This window comes from Physeter macrocephalus, chromosome 1 (assembly GCF_002837175.3).
Source record: "Physeter macrocephalus isolate SW-GA chromosome 1, ASM283717v5, whole genome shotgun sequence".
In the NCBI taxonomy this organism is placed as follows: Eukaryota; Metazoa; Chordata; class Mammalia; order Artiodactyla; family Physeteridae; genus Physeter; species Physeter macrocephalus.
Window position 1 is genome coordinate 67,035,983 of NC_041214.2, and position 20,376 is coordinate 67,056,358.

Sequence of the window (20,376 nt, forward strand, 5' to 3'; positions counted from 1 at the left end):
CCATGGCCGCTGAGCCTGCGCGTCCGGAGCCTGTGCTCCGCAACGGGAGAGGCCACAACAGTGAGAGGCCCGCGTACCGCAATAAAAAAAAAAAAAAAAAAAAAAGAATTTGGTTTGAGGCAATGGATCAATGGACAGGAGAGAAGTAAAAGACAGACAAAAATTTAAGCAAACTTCTCTATGTTAAGCCCCTTCCTAGCCATTTATAATTACTACAACAATATTTTTAGGGGGGTTAGCATTGTGCCACTAAGAATCTATGGAGTTAAAAAAACATGTCCAAACATGAATGAGTCAGGATCCAAACCTATATATATATATATATATATACATACATATCTCTAAACCCATTACAACGTAGTCACAATATCAAGAATTATTAATATATATTTTAGGGAATACATTTTAGAGTCATAGACTTTTGGGTTTGGAAATGTCTTTGAGATTAATCCAGAGGTAATATTAAAAATATAAATTGTCTAGTTAGAAAGAATATCAGCCTAGCAATGTGGCTAGGTGCTAGGATCCCCCTGCTATGCCGGGCATGACCCTTTAGTTTCTTAAACCTGCTGCAGTGAGGACATCTGGGGAAGGGGCTAAAGACAAAGCATCTTAGGTCCTAGAGTAAAGGGTTCTGGGCAAAAGTAATTTGCTAACCTGTACAAGAATTTCAGTATTTCATTGGCCTATATGGCCATACCTTAGCCCTAGCTATTCTTGTTCTTCTTTTAAGTCAAGTTGACTTTAATTTGTCCACACTTAAATTGTTCCATAAACAATTCAGTTTAATAATATGCACTACTGGGAAACTGTTCCTCTTGACTTGTATTACTTATTTGGTTTAAACCCTATGATCTTTGTCCTTCCTAATCTGTTGGCTTGTTTTTGATATTTTTCTGGTTTTCCATTTAAAGGCATTTCTATGACTTCTAAATAAAATGCTGATTAGGGGAATACTAATGGCTTTATAGTTGTTATATAATTATGGTAGGTCTATTGGTTAGTGGTTTATTTAAAAGAGATCTATACTACATCAAATACTTCCACACCCAGTTTTTCCGTTTCTCTGCTTGTCTTTTATTGCCATGTGACCTATTGTAAAGGAGCTAACTAGATAAGAAACTTGAGATCTAGACCTAGCTCTACTTTTGACTAGCTTTGAGGCTAGGCAAAGTCATTTCACACTCTTATTTTCTTCAGGACCTGTGAAGTGAGAGGGTTTGATAGTCACTCAGCAGGGTCCCTTCCAGCTCTAGTGTCTGCCCTATGAATCTGGGCATGTATGATCATGGATTCAAAAGTGTTTCTGTAGTATCTAGTGTAAGCTTTACATTTACTGTATCAGGCGAGAAGGAGCACAGAATTGTGTCCCCAGCAGATTCCAACTTGCATGGTAAGAGAGAGACAACCCATGTGGAAAGGAGTGCATGGAGTAGAAAGAGGATAAAACTGCTCCACTGAGGACCACAGATGTTTAACAAGGACAGGCATGTGTGAGACTGGAAACTCAAGAAGTCCTCTCAGGAACACACACTCAGCACTAGCCTGGCTTCCTCAGGACTTTAGCATTCGAGGGCTTGTCTTCACTGGCTTATTTCTCAGTGAGACCCACTTGGATAATAGGAACTTAATAACTGGAACTTAATAATTACTTGTTCAATTTATTTATCTCACTTCTGGAGATAGAATGTAGTAAGGTCGAGGAATTAAGGTACTTTCACAATCAGGTCTTACTGAGGAGTATAGAACTACATCTAGTTCATATCCTGAAGACAGCAGTTGAGGCTGAAACACACAGTAGTACTCCTGTTTTTCGGTGTAAAAATTTTTACACATTACTCTAGAGGAGATACCCATAATTATCCATCTCTTTTCCTCCTCTCTGAGTTGATTATAATTAGAACTTTAATGAATTAACTCTATGGTATAAAACACACAAGGTGTGAGTGTGAGAGCTCTTTTCTGTGCAACAGTGACAAGACTCACACTGGAAAAAGAAGTATTCTATTTTTATTGTTTGTTTGTTTTTTTCCTCACATATGATTTTTTTGGTAAGAACATTTAAGTTCTGCTCTCTTAGCAAATTTCAATTATACGGTACAGTGTTATCAACTATAGCTATAGTCACCATGTTATGTTTTAGATCCTCAGACCTTATCCATCTTATAACTGAAAGTTTGTACCCTTTTACCAACCACTCTCTATTTTCCCCACTCCCCAGACCCTACCACTTATTCTTCTACTGTTTCTATGAGTTTGACTTTTTTTTTTTAAAGATTCCACATATCAATTGATACCATGCAGTATTTGTCTATTTGTCTTTCTTTGTCTGGTTTGCTTCACTTAGCATAATGCCCTCCAGGTTCATCCATGTTACTGCAAATGAGGGGATTTCCTTCTTTTCTAAGGCTGAATAATATTTTATTGTGTATGTATATGCTACATTTTCTTTATCCATTCATCTGTCGATGGACACTTAGGTTGGTTCCACACTTTGGCTATTGTGGATGATGCTGCTATAAATATGGAAGTACAGATATCTTTTTGAGATAATAATTTCATTTCCTTTGGGTATATACTTAGAAGTGGGATTGCTAAATCATATAGTACTTCAATCTTTAACTTCTTGAGAAACCTCCATACTGTTTCTGTATTGGCTGTACCAGTTTACATTGCCACTGACAGTGTACAGGTGTTCCCTTTTCTCCACATCCTCTCCAGCATTTGTTATCTCTTGTCTTTTTGATAAGAGACATCCTAAGAGATGTGAGGTGATATCTAATTGTGGTTTTGACTTACATTTACCTGATGATTAGTGATGCTGAACACCTTTTCATGTACCTGTTTATCATTTGGAGGTCTTCTTTGGAAAAATATATATTCAGGTCCTGAATTTTTAAATTGTGTTTTTTCCTACAGAGTCGAACATGTTCCTTATGCAGTTTAAGGTATTAACCCCCTATTGGATATGTAGTTTGCAAATGTTTTCTCCTGTTCCATAGGTTGCCTTTTGATTTTGTTGATGGTTTCCTTTTCTGTGCAGAGCTTTTCAGTTTGATGTGGTCCCACTTGTTTATTTTTGCTTTTGTCGTGTTGCTTTTGGTATCAAATTCAGAACATCATTGTTAAGACCAATGTTAAGGAGCTCACCCTCTAGGTTTTCTTCTAGGAGTTTTAATGTTTTATATTCAAGTCTTTAATGCATTATGAGTTGTTTTGTGTACAGTGTAAGATGGGGCTCTGTTTCAGTCTTTTGCATGTGGCTGTCCAGTTTTCCCAACACCATTTATTAAAGAAACTATCATTTCCCCATTGTATATTCTTGGCTTCTTTTTTGAAAAGTAATTGACCATATATGCATGGGTTGATTGACCATACTGTTTTGATTTCTATAGCTCTGTAATATAGTTTGTAATCAGGATGTGTGATACCTCTAGCTTTGTTCTTCTTTCTCAAAATTTCTTGGGCTATTTGGAACCTTGTGGGTTCCATACAAATTTTAGGATTTTTTGTTCTATTTCTGTGAAAAATGTCACCAGAATTTTGATAAGGATTGCACTGAATCTGTAGATCCCTTTGGGTAGTATGGGCATTATATTAATTCTTTCAACATGTGAACATGGTATATCTTTCCATTTATTTGTGTCCTCTTCAGTTTCTTTCATCAATGTCTCATAATTTTCAGTGTACAAATATTTTGCCTCCTTGGTTAAATCTATTCCTAAGAATTTTAATCTTTTTGATGGCATTATATGTGGGATTGTTTTCATAAATTCTCTTTCTGATATTTCATTGTTATACAAACACAGCTGATTTTTGTATATTGATTTTGTATCCTGCAACTTTACTGAAATAATTGATTAGTTTTAACAGTTTTTTTTGGTGGAATCTTTAAAAATTTCTATGTATAATATCAGATCATCTGCAAATAGAGACAATTTTGCTTCTTCCTGTCTGATGGATACATTTCATTTCTTCTTCTTGCCTAATTCTTTTGGATAGGACTTCCAGTACTATGTTGAGAAAAAGTGGTGAAAGTGAGCTTCCTTTTCTGTTTTCTGATCTTAGAGGAAAAGCTTTCAGCATTGCACCATTGAATATGATTTTAGCTTTACATTTTTCTGTTATATATGACCCTTATTAAGTTGAGATACCTTCCCTCTATACAGAGTTTGTTGAAAGTGTTTTGTTTTTTTTTTATGAAAAGATGTTGAATTTTTCCAAATGCTTTTCCTAATCTATGGCAATGATCCTTGATTTTTATCCTTCATTTTATTAATGTGGTGTTTTCACATTGATTTGCAAGTGTTGAACCATCCTTTCATCCCTGGAATAAATCCCATTCAATCATGGCGTATGATTCCATTAATGTATTTGAATGATAATGTATTTGTAATGAATTTGGTTTGCCAACATTTTCTTCAGGATTTTTGCTTCTGTGTTCATCAGGGATATTGCCTGTAATTTTCTTTTCTTGTAGTGTGTTTGTCTGGCTTTCATATCAGAGTAATGCTGGCCTCGTAATATGAATCTTGAAGCACTCCCTCATCTTCTATTTTTTGGAATAGTTTACAAAGAACTGGTATTAGCTCTTCTTTAAATGTTTGTTAGAATTCAGATATGATGTATTTTGTATCTTTTCAGTGGAGTGAAAAGATAAAATCTGGAAAGAGTAAAGAGGGTCTTATGGTTCAGTCTGGGGCATTTAGTCTAAGATAATACAGAATAAGGAGATAGGAAAGGTTTTTAAACAGAGTAGTGAAACAATGAAAGTGGCGTTTAATGAACACTAATCTGAACTGCATTTAAAAAAATATTTTACATGATTTGTTTCCATTTTAATTTTAAAAAATCTTATTTTTACTCATGAATTTCTAAAACATCAAAATGAGTGCTAAACTATATTTAGTTTTCATCTGTCTTTATAGCTATTTTAAATCTCACAGTACAAGATTGTTGTATATACTTTTGCATTCCCATTCCCTTGGAGTGCTTTCAGTTTTAGTCTTAGAAGGAGTTGAATGTGTGTACATTTTAGCTGATGATGATTATTAAATCCTTTTCTCTTTGGGTTCACCACTATTATAATCTACTACTTCAAAAACTTATAGAATACAAAATGGCTTGAGAGACAGTCTAGAGTCTGGATGATCGTGGGAGCAATACAAGACTACTGTAATAATTCAGGCATATGGTAACTGTGGCCACAGACCAGGATAAAAATAGACAGTTTGGGGAGATGGTGACAAGAACAAAATTTCTCTTGGAAAATTTATGAAATCTGGCTAAGGCAAAAGGGAGGAAGAAGGAATGGTTCAAGATTATTTCCACATTTATAGTTTAGAAACAGAGGGAAGGGTTATACCTATGAAAGCAAAACCTGTGTTGGGAGGTAAAACTGGTTTTGAGGTGGACATGCTGGGCATCCCTGTTATACTGAGATGGGAGTGAGATATCCAAGCAGAAATAGCTTGTGGACTATATTTTTCTATGAATATAAGAATAGTTAGGATATGTTAATTATCTGTAGGTTAATTCTTAGACAAAATAGATCTAAATATGTGTTTAATAGGAAACTTTAAAATATTTATGAAATCTCATATATGCTGGGTCTTAGATTTTACATTTTGGTGACATTCATTTTATTTCCAAACAAAAATAGAATAAGACATTGTAGGCTCTTTTTCCTGATCTAATTTCTTCTAATAAAGCTATTCTCATCTGATAAAAATATAATGCAAAACCTCTGTATAAAATATCCTCTGCCATATTTCTTCGAATGACTTTGCCTCTTTCTAATTTTCTGTTTAAGATTTAGATAGGGCAGAGTTTATCAGCCTGTGCTTAAACCTTTTAAATGGCTTCCTATTGCTTTTAGGATTAAGACAAAAATCCTCAGGCTAAAGGAGCTGCATGCTCTGAATGATGCCTGTCTTCCTCTTCATTCTCACCACGCACTACTCTCTCTTCTACTCCCCATATGGCAGCCACAGTGACCTTCAGGCTCCCTCTCATTTTAAGTCTTTGCACACGTCATTGTTTTCTGTCTGGCATCTTCTTCACACCCTACCTACCCATCTGCAGCCTCTTTTTCTGCTTAGTACTCACTTATCCTTCACTCTTCAGGCTACATTGCACTCATTCAATGAAGATTGCCTGGGCTCAACCAGGTCACTTTGTATAACCTCTGGTAACATCAAGACTTAATATCCTTAACACAATTTGTATGTGTTTATGTGTGATTATTTGTTTGGTGTTTCTTTCTCCAACAAAATTAATTTTCATGAGGGCAAGTGTCTTGCTTTTTTTGCCCACTGTATCCTAAGTACCTAGCATAATATGCATTTGTTGAATGACTGGATGACTGAATACTGGCAGCCGTGACAGGGAGGTTGGACTATTGATGCTATCTCAATCTTGCAGCCTTGTTGAGATAGTGCTGAGTATCTGGTGGCACTTGTGTCCTCACCATACTCCAGGTACATCTCTGGATAATATGTGGAAAGCCAGAGCAGTGGAGAGTGTATCTTCACAAAATACTGAAGGGTTTATATAGCATACAGCCATGCTGCTCCAGATGGGAAGGGAACATTATTCTGACATTCTTCAAGCTATAAAAATACTGCATCTGCATTTTAAAAAAAAATCAAATATAAAAAATAATGAGCATGTGCAAATTTGGTGATGCTCAGATTAGGGATTAACCTATTTTACTTACTTTTTATCTAGTTAAAAAAATTTTCCTCAGATCCTATAATTTTTATTTTAGACAGGATTGCTTTTGACTTAAAAGTGTTGTAATCAAGGTAATTTTATGAAGAAAAAACTCGTTTTTCATATAAATATAAATTAGGTCTTCTTAGTATACTGGACCAAAAATATTTTTCTTCCTCTCTTTCTGGATTTTAACATCAGATTCTGTTTTTCCCAAGAGTCATGTTTTCTGCTGTGTTCTTCCTCTAAAGAACTGTCCGAGGGAATATGTTTTGTGTTCATACTGGCATTTTCTTCCAACACAAAGATAAACATAAAGCATGCCTGCTGCTTTCATACCCTTGGACGCCAGTTTCCATAGCATGTGTACATGTGAACCACTAGCCTAAATAGTCAGCTCACCTAAAAGATACTCAAAAGTCATGAATGACATACTAGTGCCACCAAAATTCGTACAGGCATGGATTGTTTGAAAACTATCAATTGTTCCAAAGTTTGCTTCCAATATCTCATCACATCTGTTTGCATCACATTTTAATTTTATCATAATGTAGATTTATGACATTATTCAAAGATGTTGTCTTTTAAATTGAAAAATTTTCAGGAAAGTTATTTTCCAGCCATGATTTTTTGATATATGTTCGTATAATTGATAGTTGAAGAAGGGTGATAACTTTAAGTAATACAGTAGTATCAAATTAATTATTATTCCAAATCAGTTTCTTTCACTCTTAAGAGGTGTGTATTGCAGTTATATAAAATCGACTGAATTTCAATGGGTAAAATTTAATACCTTTGCAATGACACCAATTGTTGTGATATTTGATTTCTTAAAGTCATCGTATTTTAATGTTTATCAGTTTGGAAAAAGATCAGATACAGTAATATACTGCTATTTTTATTTAAAATGGATCGAATTCTGGTATTGCCCTCCATATGTTCTTCAGACATAGTTAGATTTTTACATCCTTGACCTTAGTTTTATAAATAAATTTGTCCTAAGAACATCCCTGAAAAGATTTAGCCTGCTTCCAGTTGCTCCAGAACAACAATGGTAACATCCTTAAATTTTCCCATTCTGTGGAAACTGCCCTAGAAGTCCTTTAGAGTCAGTTTACCTCAAAGGCTGTTGGGTAAAGAGGGCAGGGAAAGAGTATAGCAGTGTCATTAGCCAGGGCTCCCCATTTATCACAATGGGACTCACTGGAGCCTGGAGCTCTCAATAATCCTAAAAATTTCAAAGACATATTCTCTTAAGAAGGACACATATTCTCATGGACAGCTTTCTAAGTCAGGAGCTAATGATACCCTCAACCTACTTGCCTTTTTTTGCAGATATGTGTGACACAAAGTACGGAAAATTTCTGCTGAATTGAACCTGTAATGAAGGAATTTATAATCAGTTCTAATGTAGCTGAGACCTAAAGTATATTAGACTTTCATCAAAGGGAATGATAAAAAGCAGCATTAATGTGGGTGGATAGTAATTATTTCGAAGCTCATAATTATTCTCCAGTTAACTACAGAGAAATGCTGATATTTTTATTCCTTTTTGAAAAAATAAAAGGCACTATGGTCAGATTCTGAAATGTAAGAATGCATCATACATCTTTTGTAAAGGCTGATAACTTTGAATTATACTTATGTTAATGGCAAAGGAACTATTTTAGATTTAAGTGAGTTCAAAGTTCATGGTTAGGAGTCCCTTTACCTTTCGTAGTCCTGTTGTTTCACCACTGAATCTATTTATTGCCCGTAGGAGATATAAAATATAGTATTTACTCTCACTCCCTTTCAAAAAGACATGAGGTCCACTTTCTTATTAACTCTAATAAGAGTTATGTGTGAGTTCCTCAAGGAGGACAGACCCTATAGTGTTTCAAGGTAGGATAAATCACTTCTACACTCAGCTTTTAGAGGACTCATTTGCTTTATATTTTGGTGATTTAAGATACCCCTTTAAACTGCTGGTATTGAAGATGCACTATCTGTAGTTTAAAAGAAGCATAAGCTGTGGTTGGAATGTTGATAATGATTGTTATTTATTATGATGGATAAATGTTTTATCCTTTAGGGAAATCATGTTGATCAACTTGCAGGAATACATAGTCTAAATAGTGGTTGCCTAATTTTCATAAGAAAATTAATGACAATTACCTCTTATTATATTTTATTTCTACTTAAAATTTTTTAACATCAGTAATTATATCAACAGTAATAGATTAAAAGAAAAGAAAAATGATCCAGAGTTGCTAATATTCTAGAAAGAAGGGAGATCAAGACAATGGTTTTCTTTCCAGCCTGGGAATAATGAATCTTGAGATCATATAGGGATGTTTCTGTAATCCACAAACATATGTTTACTCTACTGAGGCTTCCTCAGGGAAACCAATGTTGAGTTAGTTTCTCAATTTGCAACCCAAAACCTCTCAGATATTTATTCTCAGTTCCTATAGGCACACAAGATAAAGGAAATCTGCTTTCTGTCTTTTTATAATCTGGTTTTTTTTTTGGTGGGAAAACTGTTATCAGTCCTCTTTTTCCCAGGTAACCTTCAAAAAATCAGATGTGTAAAAAATTCTTGATGTTAAGAAAACCCAGCTATGCTTGACTCACTAAAATACTGCCGGAACCCATAATGTGGGAACAATTTAATATCATCCAACAATAAGGTTTTAAATAAAACCTATAGTATTCAATAAATGAAATTCTTTAGCTGAGAGAGTGACTTAATCCTTCCCTAGGGTAATGATGCCCTCATCTATTCATGATGCTGAAGCAATATCTGTAATCTGTTTCTAACCCTTCCGATTTGCTACAGTAAAGGATGTTCTATATAGTGTATGTATGTAATCATTATCCCACATCAGTTAAGAGGCATGCAGCTTTCTGAATAGGGAAGGTGATAATAAATAATGTAGCAAAAGGCTGGTTCAACCATTCCCTTCACAGAAAAATTCTCGTATATACAGTATCATTTCCATGGTTTATCTACTAATGCACACCCAGAGTCAAATAGCAACTGAGAACTATGTTCCCCATGCAAACAACTGGAAGATCATATGTTAATAAAGATTCTTTTACTGTCCCATCTCATGTAGACCAAGAGCTAACAATTCTGTATGTGTGCAAAGTATGTAAAACTATTGGCTCTTGTCTGTAGAACCTGAATGATTTCCCAAAGAAGGGAGTCATGTAAATTGCCTTGGGTACCCTAGGAGGAGAAAGAAAGATAATCATCCAAGAGAGATACCTTATAAAGCCCCACACTTAATTTAATTGTGATAGGTTTACATTTGTCTCCAAAAATTATTGAACTAACAATTCAACAAAGAAAACTTGAGGTCACATTAACGGTTTCCTAATATAGCCAAGCGTCAAGCAAATTAAGTAATTTAACTAAAATTGGAAAACAGGTGTGGTTTGGGCAGCAATAAATAAATACCACTTAATGTGTGTCGTTAACTAGTAAATAAAACCATAATTTTTTTATAGTATCCTTGAAAATAAAAATGCAAGAAATATTTTTGTTGAGGTTTGTCCATTTACTCCTTTAGGTAATTACAGAAAAATTAAAAATTTTCTAAGTCTAATATTTTACATGATATTTTAAAATTGGAAATATTTCAAATATAGTACTGATACAGCAAGTTTTACATTTAAATTTAATTTTTTTTTATTTTTCAGAAATGCAGCAACATTGTTGCATGAACAGTAACTAATACAGAGGATACTTTCTGCATTTAAACAGGGTCATATTCAAGACATGTAGATTTCTGTGAACTTGCAACTGAGTGCTAATTATAAACTATTGCTTTCATCTAGGTTTTTTCTTAATGGAATGATTGCTTGCAGGACTGTGAAATATATCATTTAACTTACTGTGTACAGCTCCTCTGTCTGTATTTGGAATGGCCTTGAAACTATGACCTTACAATCAAATAGTCAATGGGTCCCTTCAGTTACATTATCAATTTCTCCATTTCCAACCTTTAGATCTTTGCCAGTTATTACTATTTTTCAAGGCTGTCTCTCTGAGCTGACGAAACTCACCTATATCTCATTTTTTCCTTCTGTTTTCTGGGATGGTGTTCGTTAATTCTTTGAAGACTGTGATATTAGGTGTAGTTTTGAATTGCAAACATAATGCATAGTAATCGCTGAAAAGACTTAGAAATCTTTCTCAAAATGTTTAACAATCCTTCCCTATGAAGTGTGCTTAGAGTTAATGCCTGCTTCTTTACTATTTATATTATTGATATCAACGTATGACTTTCAGCCCTCTTTTATTCTTCCTTTTTCTATAACTATTATTTTATGCATGACAGAATTCTCTTGCTTACCGTTATGTGGTTGTCTGTCTTTTAACTTGAGTGTTATGTGTTTGTAATGATTGCTTTTTGCATGAGGATTATGAAATGCCATACAAATTAAATGGTTGTGGAAACAAAAAGAAATGTAGGGCTTCACCTGCTTTTTTGTGCACTGAATATGTCAATCATGTGACACTTAAAATTACTTTCATATGGCCTGTGACTTCCCCTTTAGTGTGTGCCTTTATTCTTAGCAAATTAGTGTGGTTAAGAATAATAAAACATTTATTAAACATTCACAGTATTTTAATACAATTATTATCCTAAAATATGATCCCATTATAAATAACTATACTGGGCATGGAATTGCACTAGGGCATAATTCCATTATATTTCTAAATTGATTATGAAATATAAGCCCTGACTCTGTAACTACCTTAACTGCTAAACACCAACTTCTACAATGGTACCTTTGCTCTACCAAGTGATGAGATTATTTATTCATACATTTGTGCAAGTTGAAATTTCTTAAATCCACGGTTAATATTTAATCAAAACACATGGGAAAATATTTGTAAAATGACAAGTAATTTTAAAAAGTCACAGTTTTGAAAAATGTATGATATAAAAATGTATAAAACCTAAGTGTTAATGCTTTTACAAAAAAAAAACAGAAGAAAAAAGAAACCTAAAATTTTTCGTATCTCTGTTTTCCCTAATGCTATTATACTGTCCCAAATTAAAGAATGAGTTTGGCCTACTTTCTTTATTGTTGTCTCCAATTCAAATTAGAAAAGACACTGAATAAATCAAGTTCTTTCATCTAATAAAACTGTTTACATTTTTTATATGCAGTGGGTATTTAAAAAAAATTCATTTCCTTTGCTTATGACTTGAGTTTCAAACCATAACGTATTTTTTATGCTGGATATATTCACAAACCAAATCTTCTATGAGATATTTTAGGGAAAGGGTTTTTTTTCTTAAACAAAATAGGTAATCAACTTTGATGTAACCACTTTCCCACTCTTTTTTGGAAATATCCTTGAGAATTTTGGTATTTACATTTATTTTTTCCCCTCAGTCTTGTTTATTCTTGAATTGTCTTTTTTTTTCCCCTCCATTTCTCCATTCTCAATCCTAGGTCCCCTTACAAAGAAACAGACAGATGATTTAGGTGATAATGACGGTGCTGAAGATGAAGGTATTTTTTTCCACCAAATCTATTTGCATGACAAGGGCCTCAATCACTTTTTCCACCCCTTTCTATTTTTTTACTTCTTGTCTTTTTTTGAAGAGTTGTTTTTAATTCCCGTTTTTGATGTGTTTTGTCTTCTTGCTTGTTGTTACATATAAATACATATTTTTAATTTTTTAAAAAATGAGTGTTAAGTTTTGCTTTTGATGCCAACCATCAACCTTTTAAAAAGGGGACTTTTTTTGTTTTCTTGAACTGACTTTTGATATGTTTCATCCCACGTTTTGACTGAAATTTGTCCATATTCTTTGAACTAACAATCTCTCCCCTGTAGTCTCTCTGTACCCATTTTGCATGTTTTCTAATCTATGTAAATATTTTACCCAATATCCAAATGTTTCATTTTTACATTTGATATTTGTTTAAAAAAACCCACACCCAATAAAATGAAGGACAAGCTAAAGGCTGATATAAAGTGTTTCTTGAGCAATATAATTTAGATTAAAAAAATACTGTTTTCTGTTGATGTGCTTAAATATCACATAAATAAATGAAATCATATAGATATGAAGGGTATTACGCCTATTTAGATAACTGTAGTAAACATTATGCAACCACTTAAGTACTTTGAGAAGATTAGTTGGATATCCCTTAATTTCAAAGGCACGTAATTTTGAGATTGGCAAATGAAACTATTCTGAATTTCAAATTGTTGCCAACGATAAGTAATAATGTTTTTCCTACTGTACTAATAACAAAATTCTTTTCTCTTTCCAACTTTCTTATGACATACAATTCTGACATACTCTGTAAATGTAAGTACTCACTGGATTGATTTGACATTTCTCATTCCATTGTGTACCTTTACCTGGTATTAAATGGAGTGTCTAGAGAGGACCATTGATTCTTTCAGTTCATTTTGGCTCCAATTAGGTTTTTTTTTTTTAATACCATCCTAGTTATGATCCTTATAGAGATAATTAATGTAATCTCAGGCTTAAAAATAATTCCCAGAACCCTAGAAATTAAATCTCATAAAAATATTAATAATATGGTAAGAAAGATTTTCCAAAATAAAATAATCCACAAGCAGGTCAGCAGACATGCTAGTTCCATGAGGTACAACTATGAATGAATGCATCCTTAACTGTTTTCATTAAGATATATATATTTAATAAACTACTTCTTAGTAGAAAATTAAATTATAGAAGCAAAGTATTAAAAGCTTAAAAGTTATATTGAGTGTTAATATTTTTATAACATTTAAGAATTCTTATGATTAAATGAAACTTATGACATTTGATTAAAAATTCATTTATCATGAATACCACCAGTGGATTAAATATTAAATACAATGCATTCATTAATATTTGAAATAAATCATTATAGCTGCACAAGATTGTCATTTTGAATGCTAAATAGCTAAAAATAGACTTATAATATCAAAATGCAAATTGTGATTTTTTTTAACGTTGTTGGGAATCTGAAGTATTAAAACATCAAAGAAATTTATTCACTTTGAGGACATGGGTTATTGTTCCCAGTGCTCTCCCTATGAAGAGTGCTTCCATTTGGGGGCTTTGAGATTTGTTGAACCCTCTGAAAATCCTTAACTCTTAGACATTTGTTATCTAAATAATACCTAAGACTTCCTAAATTCTTAGTGTGTACTCACAAGGTTAGTATACATCATTTTCCTGTTTTAAAAATATTTTGATTGTTGATTTAATATGCTTTTTTTTTTTTTTGGTAAAACAGCATCAAGTGAGATATTTACATGTTTACAGATGATACCTCTGAGCAACCACAGTGAGCTAAGCCCTATAAACGTGAATATATCTCAGAGACCTATTTTGAAGCACATGTAACATTTTTAAATAGCCATTAAAAATATCCTAAACCCCTACTTAAATTGGCAGTTAGTATTTAAGTTACGTACTAAGCCAGTCATCATAAGAGTTATCAAATCAATAAATATATTTAAATGCTCAAAAGTGTAGAGTCAAAGCAGTTCAATTCAAGTTCTGTCTATTCCTCTGTGTTATTTGGGTAATTGTTTAGAAGACAAGAAGGATAAATTCAAATACCCTCCAGATGAAAACCTTCGTAGAAAAGTCTGAGCATCTTCTGTTGAATTTGTTTGAAAATTATTCTGTTGATGTGAGGGTGAATGAAAACCAAGGCCTATTTTCACATTTAGTTTTGTTTCAAATCTTGAATCAGCATTATTAGATAAAGCAACAAATTTAAACTACTTGATAAACTACTCCTTTTACTTCAGTCAGAAGTCTAGTTATCTGGTCATTTATATGGAATTTTCCATTATTTCCTGATAGCCCAACTCTTTTACTTGATTTCTAGCTTTCTGTCTCAACACTGTATTCAGAGGCTACCTGAGACATAGACTGGGGTGTGCCCCTCATTCACTTAAACTCATCCAAAGCTTCTCAGTGGAGCACTGTTCTTTACTTCTAATTCTCATTTGTGTTTTTGCCATTATTTTTTGCCACTTTTAGGCCAAACACAATTGTATCAAATTTTAATAATAATCATAAGAGCTGCATATTTTATTGGCTTTTTCCATAGTTTCAAAAAGACTAATCTGAAGTGATTAAAAATGGGTCAAAGCAAAATCCTAGATTTCTACCAATTTATTTTGGGAATTTAAGAGATATTTAATTTTTTAAACTGTGCTGGGAATACCTTAATTTTTCAATATTCAAATGCAATTTTCTATCCTACATAGAGCTTTTTAAAGTTGCTCTTGTAGATTTTTGTATATTTTTTAACTAAAAATTGTACTTTTGATCATAAGTCCAGTTTAACAAACGCAGAGTCATCCAACACTTCTATATTCTTTTGCTGGTCCTGAATAATAACTGAGGTTCATCAAATGAGTAAGGGGAAAAAAAAATCTTGATATATCTTTAAATATATCAGGGAAAGATTTAACTGAGGCAATACCCCACAATTTAAAAACTATTAAATGCTCCAAAACTCAAAATTATGGGCAATTAAAAACTTCATGAGTCCTTTAAGGAAAGAGAAACCAGTAAACATGTTTAAGGAGTTATGTGACTAATAATTATTCACTAGGACTATTTTTTTTTGAATTTTTGAATTTTATTTTATTTTTTTATACAGCAGGTTCTTGTTAGTTATCCATTTTATACATAGTAGTGTATACATGTCAATCCCAATCTCCCAATTCATCCCACCACCACCACCACCACCACCCCCGCCACTTTCCCCACTTGGTGTCTATACGTTTGTTCTCTACATCTGTGTCTCCATTTCTGCCCTGAAAACCGGTTCATCTGTACCATTTTTCTAGGTTCCACATATATGCATCAATACACAATATTCGTTTTTCTCTCTCTGACCCACCCCACTCTGCATGACAGTCTCCAGATCCACCACGTCTCTACAAATGACCCAATCTCATTCCTTTCCATGGCCGAGTAATATTCCATTGTATACATGTACCACATTCCCCCCATCCATTCGTCTGTCGATGGGCATCTAGGTTGCCCCCGTGACCTGGCCACTGTAAACAGTGCTGCAGTGAACATTGGGGCACATGAATTCACTAGGACTATTAAAGGGAATTATGACTTCAAACATTGGTTGTCAGGCAAAAATAAATCCACATTAACTGCTCTAGAGCTGTTGGCACTTGCTACATTGGCTTAAATTTTTGGTGTATCAGAAAGATAAAATAGTTACTAAAATTAAAAATCAAGATATCTACTCAGATTCCAGTTTATTATTTTTTAACTTGAAAATCTTAAATACTTTCTTACCATAAAAATTTTAGAAGAAAAATAATCATCAGTGTAGTATTTCTCTTTTATCTTCCCACTTTTTTCAGAGACCTAGATGCTTAGCAAAGCTTTAAAACATTGCAAATAACAGAAAATATAAACATGCTTTAGGAATATTTGTAGTTTTACTAAACCTGAACTAGTGTTTTAGTCTTTGGATATTCTTTTGATTTTAGTAAGGTCAGTAGCAGCTAGTTTAGGCAAAGCCAGATATCTTAGGTAAAATCTACTTTATTTCTAAGGGAAAATATGAGACAAGGTTTAGAGGGACAACATGGCTCTAATAAATTCATTATAAGCTACTACATCTAATATATTTAAACTAAGACATAGTGGCCACCCCAAATTTTATTATTAAAATGATGGCATTAGCAGATAGCATTCAATGGTAGGCTATCTGATATATCAATTTCACTTATAGAGGTCTGGTTCTTTTTAAAATCAAAGTAAATAGAGATATAATTTAAACTATTTACATTTATTGTTATATTATTATGTTATTATATTTATCATATTTAAACAATTTACTATTATATTTACATCAAAAATGACCTGTAGACTATGAAGAAAAGTAAAGTCTAAGATAGAACTTATGATAAAACACTATCAAAAGTAAAGTCTAAGGTTGACCACTCTGATAAAACATTATCAAATAATTCTAATTGCTCTGTAATATAAATATGGCATTTTCCAAGCTTTATTAGCAATATTGAGTTATGTACAAAAATTGTACCTATTTTGGCAATTAATACACCATATAGCATTAACTTCAGGGTTACTTCAAGCAAAAAGAAATACTGTTCAGAACACAGCATTAGAATTTTATAAAACCTTCTGGAAAAGAACTACTAGACACACTAAGTTCTTAGGCAAAGTTGAAATCATTGAGATGTTTGAGAAGACAAATTGGAAATTAGAATCAGCCCAAACAATCAATAATCTTTTCAAGTCTAATTTTCAAAGAAAAATAGAGATATACCACTCAAAATTGCTCCTAGAATCTATTATTGTATTTTCAGTGTTTCCTGACAAAGTCCACTTCATTCTGTTATTAGGTATAAAATATGGCAGGTCTTCCCAATGTGTGCCTGTATTGTTTTCCAGGTGAACAGAACGATTCTACCAAGATTTCATTACTGTTCACAGTTGGTGCTTTGTAATTCTATGTAATTTTAATTAATGAAGAATTCTGAAACAGCCTCCCTCTGTGCTACCTCCAAGCATACAATTAGAAGAGCACAGAGTCTGCTGTGAACAGTCAGTTAATGGCTTCAGATTAATAATTTATTATTGCTTTTTCAGTGCCAGCCATACTAGAAAAACACGCTAAAACTGTGTGCAGCGAACAGGCATTTAAGGAGGAGAGTTTGACAATTTCAGAATTGTTTTCTCTCTGTAAGCCTAACATCTCCACAAGCCCCCAGATCTTACAAGTGAGTGAATATCATTTTCCCTCCCAACGATTGAAGGAGAAAATAAATTTAGCGTTTTTTTCACTAAATGTAACTGAGTCTGGTGAATGTCAAAGTATCCTCATCTCACCAGTTAAAAAATAAGACACGCTTCTCAAGTACACCTTCACAGGGAGAGGGGGAGATTATGATAAATTCATACACTGATATTAAATATTAAGTCAAATGTAAAGTACTCTTTTTTAAAAGTCCTAAATTCTTCAATTAGCTATTTCCCCAACTTGAAAATCTGGACAAACAAGTTGAGCTACAATTCCTGATCTTAAAATGATTTTCATTGAAAGAAATCACTTTATTATTATAGTAGAAAAATTGAAGCATTTACACTAGTCATCTTTTTTACAAGAAATGTAAAGCAGCCTCTAAATTATCACAAGTTTTTTCAATGAGTTTATATCATGTTAGTCCATTCTGAAAGTTGAAACCTCAATTGTTATGACGTAGGAGATTTGTCTGATAAAAAATGTCAAAAGCAAAGGAACAAAGCCATACTTTTAAATGACACTTTTAATATTGTCATAAAAGAAAGATAATACACTTGATGTAGTATTGTTTCAATTGTGGGCAGAAGAGATCATCGACCATTATATAATAGTAATGTTTTAGGTATGTTTATATTCATAATCATATAGATATATGTACACATATAATACTTCAACCTACATAATAGTTAAAACCATGTTCACCAATATACTGTTTAGCATTTTTATCTCTAGAAATTAGTATCTTTTAATACCAATTATAATTATCCTGTGTTTCCCTTATGTATTATTTCTAGACCCTTGTTGAAAACTGCATAATCGGCATAAAGTATCTTAGAAAAGCACATACATTTGATTAAAATTTAGAGCTGTAGAAATCACTTTAACATCACCCTAAACTTTGGCATTTTACGCTTGGACTTAGCTGTATTCTGTCTCATGTCTGTATGACAAAATCTTAGAGCCAAAGTGGGGCTAAGAAGAGTAGAATAGTTACAAAAAGAGGGTAAAAAATATGTTAGTCTGTTTTCTTCTTCCGAAGGGTAAGGGTAATTGGAATGAGCAGATGACCTAGACTGAACTGAAAAATATCATTTAAATGAAAGTCCCCTAAATGCAACAAAGACAGAAATATAGATGTTTGGACTCTATTGCCTAAACATTCATCTGACAGTACTTGAATAGTTAAATGAAACTTCTTGCAACTTCTATAGCACAGTGTTGTAATTATGTTCTCAAATTGGAGCATAAGTTATTCCATATAATTATGCATTCAGTACATATCTTTACAGTAATTAAGAAATGGAAAAACAGTGTTTTATTCATAGTAGCAGTGATACCATTGTACTTAGTTTATGGTTCATAAATTCCATGTGAAGTCTATAACATTTGTAAAAAGAAGTTTTAAGAATCATTATCATTCTATTATTTCTTTTGATTCTACTGTCACATCAGGAATCAATAAAAAAAAAAAGCACTCAAATTCACACCTACTTCCAATTTGTCCAAGTTTTGTAATTCAGTTTATAATATTTAACAAAATTTTAGGTAGAAAACAATGGATATCTATTGCTCTTTTCTGCAATAGATCTTAATATAAGTTGCTTAAGAAACACTTTAACAAAGACAGTAATTTAAATAACTATGTTAAAATCATTCCCTCTTGTCCCTAAAATGGAAAATGTATTCTCTGCCTCATTATGCGTGTTGAGGATAAGAACAATTGCCAACTATTTGTTTTTCAGATATTCGGGACAGTGGGGGTCCCAAACCAGTGATGGTGTATATCCATGGTGGCTCATATATGGAAGGGACTGGAAATTTATATGATGGGAGTGTCTTGGCAAGTTATGGCAATGTGATCGTCATCACAGTCAACTATCGACTTGGGGTACTTGGTAAGAAATTTCTTTATTTTCCCCCCATCAATCCATGAAATATATGTGATAATTTTGTTTTGAATTGTTTTGTTTTGCTTTGCTTTGTTTTACTCATTGTTCTATGCTTGCTGATTTTGAAGCAAAATTTTTGATATTTTCAATAAATTCTATAAATATTCATAAATTACTTGACAAAAGACAGCTAGGGTTGGTTTTAATATTTAATATAAAAGGTAATGAAATTATTCACATTGTTATGGAGTGCTCTTCTTAGCTTGGCTTTATAGAAATGTGAAAGGCAACAATGGCAGGGCCTTTCTTAAGAAGAATTAGTCCCTGGGCAGATTTTTCTCTCCTACTTTTCTTTATTACAGTGCTATAAAATTGCCTGAGGTTTGCCATGAATGTAGAAACAAGTTTTTATTCTCTTCAAGAATATGTGTATGGACTAGCTTTGGGGAATGATTGCCATTTCTGTGTAGGTTTGTTTGTTTGTTTCTTAAATTTATCAAATATAATTAGAAATATTTTGTTTAAATGTATTTTGATTGAATTATTTGATTTGCAAAACATACATTGATTTCATAAAGTGTCAAAGAGTTCAACTCAATAATGTATATACATGTAAAACAAAATCAAACTAGTGATTTTTCGTTTTGAAGAAAAGTATAGAACAATATTATTTAAAATAAATTTTTAAGTACTCTGAAATAGGCATAAACTTGCTATTCTACTTGTATAAGTTTATTTTTTATAGTATTGTCTACGATTTGGTGAGTAAAATATATCATTTAATAAGACACCTTTATCTATGGTATTTTAGTTAAAGGTATTTGCTAAGAGTACAATTCATTACAAAAGTTTTTTTTTTTAATCTTAATTGATCAAAGTCTTGTCCCTTATTATGCACTTAAAAGTTATCATTTGTGTTATTTGGGCACAAAAAGATACCTCACTCATTCTTTACTCTGAAATATTTTGAAAAAATTATTTG

General features: G+C 32.6%; 1 protein-coding gene across 5 annotated transcripts in view; it reads left to right on the plus strand.

The window, feature by feature from the left end:
* The window catches only part of NLGN1 (neuroligin 1), a 951,664-nt gene that overhangs the window by 436,799 nt on the left and 494,489 nt on the right, over positions 1–20,376 (plus strand). For 4 of the 5 annotated variants that reach the window (XM_055083836.1, XM_055083834.1, XM_024124254.2 and 1 more), the window contains 2 exons: positions 12,172–12,231; positions 19,248–19,400. In XM_055083836.1, the coding sequence (XP_054939811.1) occupies positions 12,172–12,231; positions 19,248–19,400 (213 nt within the window). The remainder of the gene's footprint in view (positions 1–12,171; positions 12,232–19,247; positions 19,401–20,376) is intronic. The other variant, XM_055083839.1, reaches the window with a different exon arrangement.